Source organism: Oryx dammah, unplaced genomic scaffold (assembly GCF_014754425.2).
Source record: "Oryx dammah isolate SB20612 unplaced genomic scaffold, SCBI_Odam_1.1 HiC_scaffold_1, whole genome shotgun sequence".
Taxonomy (NCBI): Eukaryota; Metazoa; Chordata; class Mammalia; order Artiodactyla; family Bovidae; genus Oryx; species Oryx dammah.
The window spans coordinates 25,027,132-25,046,371 of NW_024070185.1; the positions used below are offsets into that span (position 1 = coordinate 25,027,132).

The 19,240-nt window shown below is 38.5% G+C and overlaps 1 protein-coding gene across 2 annotated transcripts in view; it reads right to left on the reverse strand.

The window, feature by feature from the left end:
* ADAMTSL1 (ADAMTS like 1) overlaps nt 1-19,240 on the reverse strand; it is a 797,811-nt gene that overhangs the window by 283,830 nt on the left and 494,741 nt on the right. For both annotated transcript variants that reach the window (XM_040238476.1, XM_040238469.1), the window contains exons 5-6: nt 18,413-18,539; nt 2,743-2,817 (exon numbers count right to left, since the gene is read on the reverse strand). In XM_040238476.1, the coding sequence (XP_040094410.1) occupies nt 2,743-2,817; nt 18,413-18,539 (202 nt within the window). The remainder of the gene's footprint in view (nt 1-2,742; nt 2,818-18,412; nt 18,540-19,240) is intronic.

Genomic DNA, 19,240 nt, shown 5'->3' on the forward strand with positions numbered 1-19,240 from the left:
TTTCCAAATTTGCTGGCCTATCGAGTACAGCACTTTCACAGCATCATCTTTTAGGATTTGAAATAGCTCAACTGGAATTCCATGACCTCCACTAAAAACATGGATAGACTAAGTCTAACAATGGTTTTAAAACTTGCACAAAGACCCTTGGTTTTGGCAGGGGTTGTTTAGCAGAAACAATCCCTGGTAGGGTAAGGATCTGGGTCTTCTAATCATTTAGTCAGAATGACTCCCCTCTTGTATGTTCTGTAGATTGAGGTTTTGGAGTTAGGGACAGTTTTCAGGTCTCTGGAGGCACTAAGATACCCAATATAGTTACAGTAAATTACTCTAGATGTTGTCTACTTCAAGTTTCCTACTAGAAGGAATAGCAATGGGTAGAAAATGGTGTCTAATTAATGCCCATGTCCCAGATGAAGTCGAGCAGCCCTTCTCTGGGAGTAGGTCTGGCCTTCCACCCAGGCCCCAGTGCAGGGAGGACCTCGTGGAGACAACATGGAGTGGGACGAGCATAGTGGTTATCATCAGAGGAAAGCAACAGCTCTGTGTCTCTTTTTCCTATGCTTCCCTCCTCCAGCTGCCTCCGCTAATTTGTGGAGGGATCTCCAGGACATAAATTAGCTTGGTTTTGGAAAACTCCTGAAGATCTAAGCCTGAGTATCTGATTTAGTTTCATCACCAGGCCTCCCAGCTATCTTTCCCCAAATACTTCTGACTAAAGATGGGCTGGGCCTGGATAGATTCTCTACTCATGTCCTGGAGTGTGTGTTAGTCACTTAGTTGTGTCCAACTCTTTGCGACTCCATGGACTGTAGCCCACTAGGCTCCTCTTTCTGTGGAATTCTCCAGGCAAGAATACTGCAGTGAGTAGCCATTCCCTTCTCCAGTGGATCTTTTTGACTCAGGGATTAAACCTGGGTCTCCTGCATTGCAGGCAGATTCTTTACCATCTGAGCCACTAGAGAAGCTCCCTAAATATTTATAGTTGGACTCATATTGGGCCAGCTTCTGGGACTCAAGGATAAAAGGGCTGCAAGAAAAACAGGGCAATATTTATTCACACATTTATTTTACTGAGTTATATTCCAAATACCAAAACTTCCTTAGTTATACATATGTTATCAATAGTATGCCTGTTGGCAGAAAAAGCAGATTCTGTTTTGCTTTTCATCATTTATGATTATCATCTGAAGCTTTACCTATCCAATCTCTAGAGTAATTAAACCAAACAAAGCCAATTCTTCAGCTTCTTAGTAATCATACAATTAGGAAGTCTGGGATGCCACTACATTTATAAAAATGAATTCTCCTCTTACATCTATTCCTTTGGGTGGGTCCTTTCTTCTGCAATGAGGAGTAAGTCTGCCATTTGGTGATGGACTGGTCTGGACTTTTTTTTAGCCTCTCATTGCACAGAAAAATACTTTTTTTTGACTGAGGTTGTTACACCAGCAGTTAATTCTGTCCAGTTCTCAAGGGGAAAAACAAATCATTTGAATGGTAATAGTGTGCAAACATATATCATTCTTGGACATGTGAACAATATATTTTGGGGGGCTGTTCAGGGTTTAAAAAGGACTTGGATCCATATAAGGTGGTTTCCCAGAATCTTTTGACTTTGCCTGGACTGTACCTTACTTATTCCTTTATGTCACATGACCTCTCAAACCCCACCTTTCCCATGAAATGCAATTATTTTTATTTTTAGAAAGACTTCAGTAGGCTCTCTGAACTTTCACAGGCTCCAATTTGTCTCCCTCTTGTTTGTCTTTCTGGAATGATTTCATTTATAATCCAATTGCCAAAAGATAATGTTTGCTACCTAAATTGGCTTTTTAGGCAAGTGTGTGGGAGGGAAGAGAAAGCAGAAGATGATAGATGGCTCTGGAGGAAGCTAGGAACAGTCACAGCGGAGGAGATCAGAAACGCTCAAGGGACCAACTGAAGAGAAGTCTTTCAGTGAAAGTGAATTTTGCAGAGAATGCTGGCATATCCTGTCCTATTCTCTCCCGGTTTATAGCCTATAAGTTTCTGCTTGTGATTTACAAGTCTCCATCCAAACAACACTACGTGGTAAAAAAAAAAAAAATGTGGCTATGTACTGTGGGCTTAGCATGACTAAAGATCAATTCTTGCCCAGGTTCTGGTGGGACCCTGCTACCATTTGATCTTTGGGGTTATGATTACCCTTCAATCCTGAATTCCAAAAGCTATCTTCAAGATGTTAAGGTCTTGCATTATCTTTTCTACCTGGTGTGCTTAATTAGACCCCACAGTTCTCTTTAAATGCCATCGGGTTAAGATTGTGAGGAGTTTCTATGTTCCTCTGAATTGGAGCATGAGAGTAGAAATTTAAAAGAATGAAGAAGAGGGAGGGAAGGTTGGAAAGAAGAAGAAAAACAAGAGGTGAGGCAAGGAAAAGACTGAGATTGACTGAAGAGGAAGAAGAGAGAGAATGAGAAATAACATTCACAAAATCATAAACATGTGCTTAACTCAGGAACAATCTATTGGAAGCATCAATTTTGTATCTTTCAGGATGACTGTGGTTAGAGGTAATAACCAGAGAGGTTTCTGCTATCTCCTAGGCAACTGAAAGAGAAATAGAAGTGCTCAAAATATCACATTATGATAGAGAATTAAGATTTGTATTCCTAAATCGTAATCTTTTATGAGGGGAAGGGAAGAATGATAATGACTAAAATTCTCAATATCCAAAAGTCAACAACTGAGTTTACTTACACAGGTGATCAGGTCCTTTTAAGACAAGACGAATATGTCTGCTTCCATAGGGAATACCAACCACTGTGTTGTCCACTAGAGAGAAACAAAGCAGAATCTTAAAGCACATAATTTGATACAAAATTACTGATTATGTCCTATGTAAGGCACTGATTTACAAACACCCCCAAATGACAATCTTTTAAAAATGTGTTTAAAATCTGAACACCAATATGTGGGAATCAAAATTTATACTTTCTACAAAATAAAATATGCTGAAAAAGCTGGTCACTTGCTAATTCATAGGGATCTGACCTTTGAAAAAAAATACATGAATTTTGACATATTGAAAAAAGAATTTACAAGTGTTCATTTCTAATGTTAAAAACTGATCCTGTATCCTCATATTTTAAACTGGAGCAATTGTGTAGAATTACAAAAAGAAAATAAGTTCTAATGCTCTAAAGAAGATTTTATTATATTAAAATCTGGATTTCCCTCGAGCAAAGTGAGTATGTTGGATGAGTGCCACAGATTAGAAGGCACTATCTTGTATTTTTTCAATTTTCTAGGTCAGAAATCATGCTTTCCATTCTTTAATATCCTTCACACTATCTACAGCTAATACTATATTTTGTGAGTGTCCCATAAATGTTTATTAACATTTCCCCAACATTCTCTCTTGATTTTGAAAATTTTTAAAAATTGACTGAATTAGAGATTATTTTAGAAATTATTCAATTTTCATCCTATCTGAAAACTGAGCCACAATTCAGTGGAAGCACTTCTCAAACCTACATTTGCTAAAAAATTAGAGGAAAATAACACGTATCTCAAACACATCATAGGTGTGCTCATTTAGAACTCTATTTGTGAAATGAACCCTTTATACTTGCATAGCACTGAAGAATTTCACTTTCCCCTAAACTTTACTATTTCTTCCGTCACCCCAAACTTATAATAGGGGCAAAGAGGATGCTACCATTCCGATTTGATGGTGAAGAAATGAGGCCTCTGAGAAGTATAATAAGTAATGGAAAGTCAAAGACCAGGAGGGCATTTCAGAAGACAACAGAAAGGCAGGTATTTTTAAACTCATCAGCATATTCAGAAACTCTGTGAGATTCTTTGTTTCACATCTTTCCAGCATTATACATTACCATCCTATCACTGGAAGAATTTCATTTGAGTAAAAGAATCCCCAAAGCTAGCCAGTTTCTCTGAACCTTAACATTATCATCCTGTCTTTGGCAGAATTTAATTTCAATAATGAATTTCAGACATTCTCTAACTTCTCTGACTGTTTCTCTGTTTGTAAAACAGTGAAACCAATGCTTACTTCACAATACTACTGTTAGCAGATGTAGGTATGACTATAGATATGTATACCAAGCAGACATATAGTCTGGAACACAGTAGGTATTTTGTAAATATCATTTTATCTGTCTATTCCAAGTCTCCTTAAGGACAGGGGCTGAAATGCTGTTTACTTTGATGATGTTTTTATGCTCCAAGGCTCAGAGCTCATAGCCAGCTGAATGAGAAAGAAGAATCATATGCTCTCAATTTCTTCCCTAAAAGGTTACATTTCTCAAGTTTTCTACAATATTGAACATTCTACACACATTACAACCTTTTAGTTGTTTTTTAATGCCAGGCACTGTTAAAGAAAAGGCTGGATTTTGGATAGCTAAGAGTTTGTGGCACAGAACAAAATACATAAGGGGAATACAGAAAAGGAAAACAAATGTTGAGACAGGGCCCATAGAGCTTTAAACATCTTGCATTAAGCCATGGGCATTTAAGCTTATAAAAGAAGCTCAAAGCAGTTAAAACAATGGGCTTTCTAGAAATAGAAAGTCTTTGTTTATCCATAGGTCAAGTAAAGTGCAAGTAAAAGGAAAGCTATCTGGCCTTGCAGTGCTCAGCAGTGGGCTTCTGACCCCCACATGGCTCAGCAGCGTCCCTCTTGTTCTGCTGAGAAGTGACTCACTTTCCACATGCGGGAGCATTAACCCAATTAACTCAAGCTTTCGGCTGGCACAGTCACCTTTGTACAATCCCCAAGGAAGATGGAGAAGAGCCTAGAAGGTTGTTGGGGGAAGAGGGTAGGATGGAGAGAGTAGACCAGGCAAGATGGAATGTCTCCAGATTGCCCGCTGCCCTTGCCGTGTCAAAGAGAAAAACGGAGAACTCGGGCTAGTGCCAACTTGAACAGTCAGCAACGCACAGCATCAGATGTAGGAAGAGTCCCCACTTATCCTCCTATGGTTCTATAAAGGGTGAACAGACAACTGGTAGGTCATCAGGCAACTGCCAAATTCATTATTTTATTCCACAGACATTATCTGAGTGTCTCCTAGTATCAGGCTTCATGTTGTTGTTTAGCTGCTAAGCTGTGTCTGAATCTTTGTGACCCCAAGGACTGAAGCACACTAGGCTCCTCTGTTCATGGGATTTCCCAGGCAAAAATACAGGGGTAGGTTGCCATTTCCTTCCCTAAGGGATCTTCCCAACCCAGGGATCGAAGCAGCATCTCCTGCATTGCAGGCAAACTCTTTACTGCTGAGTCACCAGGGAAGCCCACATATCAGGTACATATTACAAAGAAGAAAAACCATCAGTCCTACATGATGGTTCCTACAAAAGGGACCTAAGATAAAATATGCAGGGAAATACCACAAACCATACTCCAATGGAAATTCCCAAGCACATTAGTTTCTTAAGATCCCTGAACCAAATAATTCCATTTCACTCTGTTTAACTAGTGTGTTCCCAATGTGTTTACCCATGGAAACTTTTTATGTATTGTCTTTTCACACTGGCTGATACATCTCAGAATATACTTTGAGATATGGTGCTCTTCATTTGGCAAAAAGCAAGATAGGAAAAAAATTAATTTTATTTGCCACATATTGATAAAAAGCCAGTCTTTGAGTTATAGATGTGTTCAAAGTTGTCTCATTTGATGATAAATTCTCAATAATTAGGGATGGGTTGGAAGAATCTTCTACTTGCTGTCTAATACAGTATGGTGCACAGAGAGGTGTTTAAGATACTGGAGAAGAGGGAGTGGAGGAAAGGGAATCCTCCTGCACTGTTGTGGGAAAGTAAACTGGTGCAGCCACTATGGAGAACAGTATGGAGTTTCCTTAAAAAACTAAAAATAGAGTTTCCATATGATCCAGCAATTCCACTCTGAACATATATCCAGTAAAAATCATAATTCAAAAAGATACATGCAACTCAGTGTTTTTGAAGAAGGAAATGGCAACCCACTCCAGTATTCTTGCCTAGAGAAACCCACGGACAGAGGAGCCTGACAGGCTATGGTCCATGGGGTCCCAAGTGTCAGACACGACTTAGCGACCAAATCACCACCAACTCAATGTTCATTGCAGCACTATTTACAACAGCCAAACCACGGAAGCAACCTAAATGCCTGTCAACAGATGAATAGATAAAGAAGATTCCAATGCACAATGGACTATTACTTAGCCATAAAAAATAATGAAATAATGCCATTTGCAGCAATATGGATGAACCCAGAGATTATCATACTAAGTGAAATAAGTCAAACATCATGTAATATCACTTATATATGGAATCTTAAAAAATATACAAATGAACTTATTTATGAAACAGACTCACAGATACAGAAAACAAACTTATAATTACCAAAGGGGATAGCAAGTGGGGGAGGGAGATAAACTAGGAATTTGGGATATATATATATATATATATATACACACACTACTATATATAAAATAGATAAACAACAAGGACTATATAGCACAGGGAGCTATATTCAATATCTTACAATAACCTATAATGCAAAATAATCTGAAAAAGAATATATATATGGGTGTGTTTGTATAACTGAATCACTTTGCTGTATAACTGAATCACCTTGCTGTATACACAGAACTAACACAAGACTGCAAATTAACTATACTTCAATTAAAAATGGTTAAAAAAAAAGACACTAGAAAATGTGTGAGAAGGCTGGATTTATCACCTGCCTTCTGAACGATTAATTTGGTTGGTATGGCTAGTAAGGTGGGTGGCTACATTCTTTCTTACCACGCTGTGCATTTCTTGGATGACCTTCCCACGAAGGCACACTGCCCTATGATCAAATGAATCTGCTCTAATCTGTTCTGGCTTTGTTGACAGAACCATGATGTCAATCATCAGAACATATTTCTAGGTTATTAGTAAACAATTCTGACTTCCTTCAGAAATTAGATAATCTCTCTTAGTTAAAGAGACAAGTCTTCCATGGGAATCATAAATTCTGTCATTTCACTTTTATAGGATGTAAAAGCCCTTTCCCAAAAAAACTGATCTCAAGAATTTTACCTAAAATATTTCCTCAAAAATCTACAAATATATGCATATTTCACATCTTTCAATAAACCTTTTATATTTGTTTTTAATTTTGTCATACATGGATTTATTCATGTGATTCATTGCTGTATTGGAAAAATTGACAATAATATTTTTTTAAAAGACAGGATTTCCCATCCTATAATCTGAGCTTGTCTTGCTTTTAGACCTGTTGTTAAATTTCAGGCTTTTAGAGATTCTTCTCTGTCAGCTTATAAAGCTGCTAGTTAATCTTATTATTATTTTTTAAATGAAAGAGCCACTGTTAATATAGTTGGCTACAGATAAAAATAATGTGCTAATGGAAGCAACCTAAATGTCCATTGACAGATGAATGGATAAATAAGATGTATGATATATAGATGAAAACAACGCAATACTACACCACTATAATAGGGAATGAAATAATGCCATTTTTAGCAACATGCAGAGATAGTGAAATCATACTAAGCGAAGTAAGTCAGACAGAGAAAGACAAATATATGATATCACTTATATGTGGAATCTAAAATATGACACAAATGAACTTATTTACAAAACAGAAAACGGACTCACAGATGTAGAAAACAAATTTATGGTTAACAGAGAAGAAAGGGGATGGGGAAGGGATAAATTAGGAGTTTGGGATTAGCAGATACAAACTACTACATACAAAATAGATAAATAGCAAGGTCCTACTGTATAGCACAGGGAACTACATTCAATACAATAACAGATCATAATAGAAGAGATATGAAAAAGAATATATATACATGTATATAAAATGATATGTGTATTACATATATACACAGATACATATATAGGCTTCCCTGGTGGTTCAGATGTAAAGAGTCCACCTGCAATGCGTGAGACTTGGATTTGATCCCTGGGTTGGGAAGATGCCCTGGAGGAAAGCATGGCAATCCGCTCCAGTATTCTTGCCAGGAGAATCCCCATGGACAAAGGAGCCTGGCAGGCTACAGTCCATAGGGTCGCAAAGAGTTGGACATGACTGAGCGACTAAGCCCAGCACACACACCCACCCCCCCCCACCCACCCCCACACATATATGTAACTGAATCACTTTGCTGTATACCAGAAACTAATGCAATATTGTAAATTAACCATACTTAAGTGAAAAACCAGTTTGTCAATCTTTTTTTTTTTTTTAATAATATTTAGTCATACCATATGACATGCAGGATCTTAGTTCCCCAACCAGAGAGATCCAACCCACACCCTTGGCAGTGTAGTGTGGCGTCCTAACCACTGGACTGCCAGGGAATTCCCAATAGTCTGCCAATCTTGAGGAGATTTGAATGGCTTTTTTTTTCTCTTCATGACAACTTTATTATTATTAAAATATATACAACAAACTAAGATGAGACTGACGGTTTGAGTCTTTCAAAACCTCTCCCCACCCCTACTGTTTATCAGCACTTGCACAATGAAGGGTGCATATTGGACAGGCCAGACAAAGTGTAGCCTTCTCTGCAGCTGAGGAACTTCATCCCTACAGGTGCCTAGGTCAAAAACTTTGGAGATACCCTTGAATTCACCTTTACCTCTAATCAGTTACAAAGTCCTATTGTCACTAGAGTCAAAATATCATATTTAATTGATTCTAAGAGGAAAACTGTTCACATCAGAATATAGATATAAGTATATATATAAAGTCAGAATGCACTGCACCGTCAATAGCATTTATATTCTCTCTCACAGAGGTAGTATCCCTATCAGTTATCTTTGCCTACATAGGTACCAACCAACATCAAAACAGGCAATACATCAAATTTGCAAAATGGATGTCAGCAGCTTGGAAGAAGACAAGACAATAGTGGAACACGGTATTTAACCTCTTGGAATCAAATTGTTGTGGGAGTTGTAAGGAGATAAGGAATCAAAAGCACTTAACATTTCCAAAGTGGGAGCTGAAAGCAGGCTACTTCTACATAACTGCAAAACTGAATCAAGAACCCAGGGTCAAAACTTCTGTTTCCTGTCAAGATGAAGGAACAGGGCCCAGGCTGAACCTCCTGCCTGAAACAATCAAGAAGTCAGAAAAAAACTGTATGAAATATTGACTTTCAAGACCCTGAATATTAAGCAAAAAAGGACAGCAATTTCTGGGATTCAGGAAAACAAGAGAAGAACCTTAACCCTGCCCAGCCAGAATTCTGCCTTGAAAGACTTTTCCAGGCCATCCATGGAAGTGGGAACTTGGATAGAGCTTGGAGGCTTCCCTGAGTTAAGGAGACAAAGCTAATAAGGGCCCAAAGACATCAAGGTGACTAGAGTTTGAAGGACAGGTTATCCCTCTGTGTTCAGAGAGAAGAGAGTAACACATAGACAACTCTGGAGATTTAAGACCATTCCTTTTAGGTGTCCACCAGTGATCAATATACTAATCAGTACATGTATGTGAAAAAAAATCTCAGTACATGCATGTGAAAAAGCAACCTGAGGCCAGGAAAAGAACTACACAAATAGGGAAACACAAAATAGAATCAACACAAATTCTATGACTGAGAATATATTATTCCAGCAGCCAGGCTGGAAAATTAAATAATTCATGGAACATTGCGTATTCAGAAGAGTCTTGTCTCAGTAGCAGGGCACATTAGTTACCACTAATCCAAATGTGGCTTTGGTCCATCTATCATATTTTAAGAACCAAAAGGATCAAACTGATTCCAAGTAACTGCTTCTAGAGCAAAAGTCAGGAATATTCATAGGAATACGAAAATATCTAGTATCCAAGAAGATAACATTTGCAGTGTCTGAAATTAGGTAAAAAATTACCCAGCAAGCAAAGTAACTCCCTCAAATACACTCATACTTAAAAAGAAAAATAAATAAATTAAAACAGTTACTATAACACTATTCCTTATGTTGAAAAACTTAAGTAAAAAACAACAACAACAACAACAAAAACTCCAGGTCCAAAGAAATTCACTGGTAAATACTATCAAGCACATGAAGAAGAAATAACATCAATCTGTTCCACTAAACGCATTCTCTTCCACGAAACAGAAGAGAAGTGAACAGACTTCCCAATTCATGGTATGAGGTTAGCATCATGCTGATACCAAAAGCAGACAAAGATGGTATAAAAAAAGGACAAAATGGACAACTATCTCTCATGAACATAGATGTTAAAAACTCACAAACAATATACTGGAAAATCAAATTCAGTAATTCATATAAAGAATAACACATCATAATTTAGTTGAGTTTATCTCAGGAATACAAGGTTGAGTATTTGAAAATCAATTAATGTTATTCATTATAATAAAAGTTTAAGGAACTTTCACATGATCATATCAGTTGAGATAGAAAAAGCATTGGACAAAATTGAACATCCATTCAAGAGAATAATGCTCAGCAGATTAGGAATAGAACAGAAATTCTTCAAGGTGATAAAGAGCATTTACCAAAAAACCTACAGCTAAAATCATACTCAATGGTGCAAAGCTGAATGCTTTCCCCCTTAAGATTGGCAGTAAGTTAAGAATAGCCATTCTTGCCATATCTGCTCAACATTGCATTGGACATCCTTGCCAGTATGGTAAGGCCATAAATAAATAAGTGGTTTACAAATAGAAAAGGAGAAACTAAAGCCATCCTTATTTGTAAACAACATGATTGTTTATGCAGAAAATTCAAAAACTCTCAGAACTATTAAGTGAGTTTAGCAAGTTCACAAAATAGCCAAAATAAACTAGTTATACACAACTGGAAACTGAAATAGAAAATATGATGTCCTTTGTAATAGCTGCAAAATATTGAAAGAGGTATAAGTCTAACTGAAATATATGCTGAAAATTAAAAAAAGACTGATGAAGCAATCAAAGAAGATCTAAATAAATGCCTAGACATGAAGTGCTCATAGGTTGATATCGTCACATATAAAATATATCAATTCCCTCCAAATCAACCTATAGAATTAAGAAAATTAAAAGTCCCAGCAAGATTTTCTATATATATGGACATATTGTAAAGTTTATATGGAAGGTCAAAGGAATTAGTATATAATAGCCAAAATGAGTTTGAAAGGGAGAATAAAATTAGAGAAATCAAACTACTTGATTTTAAGGCTTAAAGTTACAATAACTAAGACAATGTAGTATTGGTGAAAGAACTGGCACAAAGATTAGAAGAGAGAGCCCAGAAATAGACCCACACTGAAACAGACAATGAATTTCTGACAGTTTTAAAAACAATTCAAGGGAGAAAAGATCAACTTTTCAACAAATGGCTGAAAGAATTGGAATCCTTAAACAAAAAATTCAACCTACACATAAAACTTATACTTTATATAAAAATTAACTGAAAAGAGGTCCTAGATCTAAAGGTAAAATATAAAACTATAACTCTTTCAGAAGAAGACACAAGAAGAAAGTTTTGTGACCTGGGATTAGGCAAGGAGTTCTTAGATATAACATTAAAGGCACCATCCATGGAAAGAGAAAAATAAACTGGTATTCATCAAAATTCAAAGCTTTTGCTTTGTGAAAGATAAAGTTGAGCAACTTTGAAAAAAGAAGGTATAAATATTTTTAAGTTGCAAATCCAACAAAGGACTTGTTCTCAGCACATGTAAACTCTCAACGCTCAAAAGCAGGAAACCAAAAAAGCTTGTTTTAAAAACTGGCAAGTAACTTTAATTAATACTACATCAAGAAGGAAATAAGCCCATGTGTGACCAGCAGAATAATTCCTCACCCTTCCTCTTGCCAAAGACGTCCATATCCTAAGCCCCAGAACCTATGAATATGTTACATGAAAAAGGGGAATTAAGGTTGCTGATGAAAAATGTTGCTAATAAGCTCACCTTAAAATAGAAAGAGCATCTTAGATTATCTAGGTAGGCCAAATATAACCACAAAACTTCTTTAAACTGGAAGAGGGAGAGAGAACAGGTGGTTAGAGTCAAAGAAAGATCTGAAGATGCTGTTGCTGGCTTTGAAGATGCCAAGGCTTCTAGATAGCCTTCAAAAACTGAAAAATCAAAGAAAATTGACCCTTCAGAAGAAATACAGCCCAGCTAACACCTTGATTTTAGTCCAGCAAGACCTACTATAGACTTCTGACTCTCCAGAACTGTAAAATAATTGTGTTTCTTTAAGCCAGCAAGTTTGTGGTTATATGTTACAGCAGCAACTGGGAACTAATACAACCTAAGAATATGTTCAAAATCATGTCATTATTTATATATACAAAATCCATATATATATATATAATGCAAATTAAAACAATGATGAGATACCACTACACACCAGTCAGAATGGCTAAAATAAAAAATACTGACAATATCAAGTGATAACAAGAATGCAGAGCACAGATATGCAGATGACACCACTATTATGGCAGAAAACCAAGAGGAAATAAAGAATCCCTTGATGAAGATAAAAGAGGAGAGTGAAAAAGCTGTCTTAAAACTCAGCATTCAAAAAAATAAGATCATGGCATCTGGTCCCATTACTTTATGGCAAATAGTTGGGGGGAAAATGGAAACAGTGACAGATTTTATTTTCTTGGCTCCAAAATCACTGTGGATGGTGACTATAGCCATGAAATCAAAAGACACTTGCTTCTTGGAAGAAAAGCTATGACAAAACTAGACAGCATATTCAAAAGCAAAGACATCATTTTGCTGACAAAGGTCTGTCTAGTCAAAGCTGTGGTTTTTCCAGTAGTCATGCATGGATATGAGAGTTGGGCCATAAAGAAGGCCGAGTGCCAAAGAATACTGATGTTTTCAAGCTGTGGTGCTGGAGAAGACTCTTGAGAGTCCTATGGGTAGCAAGGAGATCAAACCAGTCAGTCCTAAAGGAAATCAACCCTGAATAGTCACTGGAAGGACTGATGCTGAAGGTGAAGCTCCAATACTTTGGCCATCTGATGCAAAGAGGGGACTCATTGGAGAAGAACCTGATACTGGGAAATACTAAAGGCAGCAGGAGAAGGGACAAGAGAGGATGAGATGGTTGGATGGCATCACTGATTCGATAGACATGAGTTTGAGCAAACCCTTGGAGACTGTGAAGGACAGGGAAGCCTGGCATGCTGCAGTCCACGGAATTGCAAAGAATTGGATACGTCTGAGCAACTGAACAACAAAAATCCCTAAGTAGTCAGAAGGCATTGTGTCATAGTTTCTTAATTTCAACAGAGGCTTTCCCCCACTCCCCCTCTTAATGGTGCATAAAATAATGGCACATCTTTCAATCAATGGTGTCTTGGACTCAAAGAAATGCAGTTTACCCAGCATGGGATATACTACCATGGTCCATGTCATCCTCATACCCAGCTGGACTTCTTGACTGCTCTTATTATATCCACAGTTAGACCCACTATAGTCTATTCTCAACAGAGCATATAGAGTGATACTTTAAAACATAAACCAAATGAAGTCATTACTCTGCTCAAAATCTTCCTGTAACTTCTCATCTTATTCAGACTAAGAGCCCAAGCTCCTATAAAATCCTACAACATCTGTACCATTCTTCACCCCTCCTCACAGTTGTCCTGCCTTCTTATTTTCCTCTAGTCTTTAAACTCTCTTTACTTCAGTCATATCAGCTTCTCTACACGTCAAGAAATATGTCAAGAATGTCTCTACCTCAGGACCCTTGCACATGCTTTTCTCTATGCCTGGAATTTTCTTCCCCCTGCCTTGTGCATGTTACTCTATCTGTATCTCCCTCAGATCCTTGCTCAAAATGCCATCTTATCAGTGAATGTTTTCTTACTTACCTATTCAAAATTGCAATTCCCTCCAGTACCTTTGGCTGCCAGTCCATCCCTGTCTCTAGTTCTTTCCCTACTCTGTTTTACTTTTGCAATTCCCTCCAGTACCTTTGGCTGCCAGTCCATCCCTGTCTCTAGTTCTTTCCCTACTCTGTTTTACTTTTTTCTATGACTTTTCTATGTCTACTTGTTTTCCTTCTCTGTTTTACTTTTTTCTATGTATCACCACATGACACATATACATTTAATTAATTTATTCATTTAGTCTCTTTGCCTGCCCCTAACACTAGAAAGTAAGCAAGTCCCATGAAAAAAATAGACTTTGGTCTGTTTTGCTCTTTCCTGTGTTTCCAGCATCTATAACAGTTCTTCAGCACATAGCAGGTACCCAAGAAATATTTGGTGCTGAATAAATGAATGAGTGAATTGCTGTTGAATGAGTGAATAAGTGACTTGTGAGTATAGCCTGAAGTCAGATACAAAGCGAAATTTCTTTAGAGTTTTGTGCTTTTTCTAAAAAAATTCATATGTATTTTCTACTTGACAATATTAGGCCTGTCTTTTATTATAAATATCCTTTATCTCAATATCTTTGAGCCAGCATGATAACCCCAGAATATATTTACTCATAGCCATTATAAATCAGCATAAGCACAGTCTGAGAGGGAAAGCTGGGTATTAAGAGCTTCATTTTATCTTGATATAATTTAGTTTATCTAGCCCTCACCACCCAAGGGAGATAGAGAGAGAACTTTCAGATACCAAGATATTTTCAAAACATGCAGATACATTTGACAGGTTTGCAAAACTGGAGACATCAGATTGATATCAAATAGGCTGGTTTTGGATCTAAGTGTATTCTGAGTATACATGGAGAATACACAATATAGTACAAGCCAGTCATATTTTGATTGGGATGGACAGGTACACACTGCTATGTCTAAAATGGATAACAAGCAAGGTTGTTCTATATAGCACACGGAACTCTGTTCAATGTTATGTGGTAGCCTGGATGGGAGAAAGTTTGGGGGAGAATGAATACATATATATGTATGGCTGAGTCCCTTTGATGTCCACCTGAAACTATCACATTGTTAATCAGCTATACTTCAATACAAAATGAAAAGTTCAAAAAATTTGAGAAAAAATTAGTGTTTAATTAAAAAAAATCAACAGTAAGTTAATATAAGCTAAATTTGATAATTTTTTCATTGGGTTGGGGAAGTAGGAAAAAGTGATCTGGAAAAATGAAAAGGCTGAAGGCTCTCAGTAGACAGCCTTTTCCTTCATAAGGAGGGCAAGAGTGCCTTCAGTTCAGTTCAGTCACTCAGTTGTGTCTTTTATTACAAAGATGGTTTGTTTTTCATTCATCAGCAAATGGCAGCCACTTGATAAGTTTCTCCTACTTCTCCTTTTCCTTCTGGCACTTTCCACCATGGTCTTTCTCCACTCTCCGGTTTTTTTTATTCCCCTGAGGTTTGATAACATACGGGGAAAATCTGGGTATAAGTTCAGAAGAAAATGAATTCAGTGTGGGGAATATGGCTATAAGGAGTTTGAGAAGATTGTGTGGCTGGCTTTTAGTGTCTTTTGTTAGAGTGTAGGGAGAAGGCAATGGCATCTCACTCCAGTACTCTTGCCTGGAAACTCCCATGGATGGAGGAGCCTGGTAGGCTGCAGTCCATGGGGTCTCTAAGAGTCGGGCATGACTGAGCGACTTCACTTTTGCTTTTCATTTTCATGCATTGGAGAAGAAATTGGCAACCCACTCCAGTATTCTTGCCTGGAGAATCCCAGGGATGAAGGGCCCCATAGATGGCAGTCGCACAGAGTCGGACATGACTGAAGACTTAGCAGCAGCAGGGAGAGACCTGGCAGAACTCCCCCAGGCCTCACAGGTGGAGAGCTGCTCACCTGGCCGGCACACTGGGCTCCGCAGAGCAGTCTCATCTCCCCTGCCTGTGGGTCATCTCACAGTCTGTATATATAGGGTGGAAGGTTCTTCTGGGGGTGGAGAAAACATAAATGAGGCAGCTTGTTCAGCATCTGCTATAGATTGTGGTGAGGTGCATGCGTCGGCTGGGCTTTATTGATATAAATCACTTTGTCATGAGGCATCGTCAGTGCTAAGGTAAACGAATCAATCGCCTTTTGTCATTATGGATCATCACTGGCTTGTGTCTTAGGTGATTTGCCCACTGTTGGTTTGAATAGAGCACTGTTCACTGAGGTATCTGTCTGCAGACCTGGCGATGACTTATGGCTTTCAATTGGCTGCAGTTCATCCTTTCAGGGCTTCTCCAACTTTGTTCCAGTGATTCAGGCTCCAAAGGGCCCCAATCACCGTTTAACAGGAGGGTAGGGGGAATATCTATCTGAGCAGAGTGTGCAGGCTTTTCTGAGGACAGGAAGGCAGAGGGATGTGAGGGAAAAAAGGAAGGATTCTTATCATGAAAACATGCCCCTGAAAGTTGCCCTGCAGCAGTCACTGCACGAATGTCTGTCATGTCTTTTTGTGCCTCATGGAAGCCCCTAGATTCTTGGATAACAAACACCGATTCAATTGTGTAACACCAATAATTAGAAAGACGTCAACTCTTTAGTATTCCTTGAAGAGCTCTATCAAAGTAACCTTTTACTTTTATTTTTCAATAAGAAATGCTGTAGGGTTTTAATAAATTCTATACTTCAAAAAATCACAAAGTACCTTTTAAATGTAATTTTTTTTTCTGCAAATATCCCACCATGACTTCAGAGATTTAGAAAAGAATTATGCCTCCACCCTTCCCTGGTTTTCATCTTCTAAATTTTTAATTTTTCATCTTATAGAAAAAACCACCAACACATGATCACAGGAAAAATAAATCTCACCTGAACGCACTACATCAACGTCTAACTTACTCTGCCCTTGATCATTCTCTCTGCTCAGGTCTTTTTTCTTTTTTTTTCTTCAGAATCACATTTTTTACTGCCTGAGGTGTGTTAGAAAGGGGAGAATTTCCTAAGCTGGCACCTCTGATGTTTCATGTATTTAAAAGTTCCTAGTCTTCCTTCCCACCTCCTCTTCTTCCCCAGAGGCTAGTCCTTTGAGTGAGCTGCCTTTTCCTGTCTTCTCGGAATAGTTCTCCAGCAAACAGTGCTTCCCCCCGCCGCCGCCCCCCCCCCCCCCCGCCCCTCGCCACTGCAACTACAAGCCCCTTGTAGTTTAAAGCCACAAACCTCCCATACATCAAGTGTTTTCCTCCAACTAGTCAACAATTAACAGGACAAAACCACAGTCAGTAAAGAAATTCATTCCCATTTCCCAAATCACAGGAGACATGTACAAAGAAGTCCTCATTCAGGATCTTTTGGAGGATTCCAAACAATGGAAAAATTGAGAAAACATGCCAAGAAAGGTCAAGTTGTTCTAGAAACGGTGGGGTGGGGAGGGAGATGGGAGGAATGTTCAGGGACGAGAGGACATGGATAAACCTATGGCTGATTCATGTTGATGTTTGGTAGAAACCAACACAACACAGTAAAGCAATCAACCTTCAATTAAAAATAAATAAATGTTAACAAGTGCACGGTCTTGAGTACAAGGGTTGTTTTGTTTCTATCTCTCTCTGCTGCAGTGCCTAGAACAGTAGTCACAGAGGATCATGTATGGTAAAATGATCTAGCTTGCTGTGTGAGTCTGTTGTTGGGTCAGGTATCTCAAGAACATATACCATCTACCCTAGGAGGACCCAGCTGGGCAGGCACTTAAAGTACCTCACCTTGATCCATCTAACCGCTTTACAAACACTCTGGGAACAGCAGAATTTTGGACAATCAAGAGGAACAAATAAGTGCTTAAGCTCTGGAATCAGACTCTGGGCTGACATTTTGGCTCTTATACTTCATAGCTGTGGAACTCTGAGCAAGTCACCTAATCTATCTAAGCCTCAGTTATCTCATTCATAACATGGGGATAAACAGTACCTTGCTACAAAGTTGTTATAAGGATTAAATGAAATGATCGTGTAAAGTTCCCGGCACGTACACGTATAGCAGGCGCACAAGTATTCAGCTGCTACAGAGAGATTAGGACACAACAGTCTATAACTGGCTTCACATAGTCACTGCCCAATATCCATTCTGGAGAAATGTGATCAGCACTGATCCAAGGTCACTTTGTCAGTGAAGACCATGTGATTTCACAGTGGCAGGAGAGCATTTGTTCTAATCTGCCCCTCTCTCTGCTATTCTGCCAGACTATGAATCAGTGAGGGGTCAGGATGTAGCCTGTTCTCATGCTGGATAGCAAAGCTCATGCTTTCTTGTTGAATATATCCAGATCTATGCCTAATTTCCTTCTAATGTGCCTCTAAAGAAAAGGTTTCCTCTGTGGGATTGAAGTGGGTGACCTGACTTGTCTTACCTAAACTAATCCACAAAAAAAGAACCTAACTCTCTTCCCACAGGGTTTTCATATTTGGCTTCATTTGGTTGGAGATGTCATTCCCTAATTGCTGCAGAGAGCTAAGCCAGGGGACTATGACAAATCAGAAGGCCCAGAGATGGCCCCATCTCTGGAGTGTCTTACATTTGGTTGCGGTGAGCTGGGATTTATACTGCCCGCGGACCAGCCTGCAGGTGGACCCATCTCCGTTGCAGACTCCACAGTTATCCTCCTTGATGGTGCTTCCCAGCTGGTGATCGCAGCCAACAATCTAACAAAAAAGAGAGATGTGTAATTTAACCCGGTGCCTACTGCTAAAGGGATGCAAGGTGGGGCCCTTCATCATCCAGTCAGCCTCCTTCATCCTTGAGATGAAGATAAAGATGAGATGAAGATCCATTCTGATGACAGGAACCAAACTGGAATTTGAATCAGGCTAAGAAGGAAAAAATGTAGCATGGGTAAAGACATTTTCATAGTTCAAATATATTGAAATATACAAAGAGAAAGAAAGAAGGGAGGGGCAGAGGGGAAAGGGAGGGAGGGAGGGAGGGGAAGGGAGGGGAGGATGGTGGGTGGGAGGAAGAAGAGAAGGAGAGAGAGAGGAAGATGCTGCACTACTAATATTATAGAACTTCAATTCCAAAATAATTCCCATTTTCAATAAATATGCTTCATCCAAATCACAAAAAATACAACTGTGGGATAACTGTAGCAGGAAAAATGTCATGAATAACCTCTGTGTTAGTCCATAAGTTCCTTAGAATGTAAGATGCACAGGGGTGAGTTTCTGTACCTTGGCTTCACTGATGTTTTCCAAGCAACTATAACAGTGCTTGGCAAATTACAAGACTTCATAAATGTTTGCTAATTGATAATTAAACATACTCCCTTTCCTAGCTAGCACTTCAACTAAGAAGACAGAAACAGAAGCACAGAATCAGCCGACAGAAACAAGGTTGGTGTACGTGC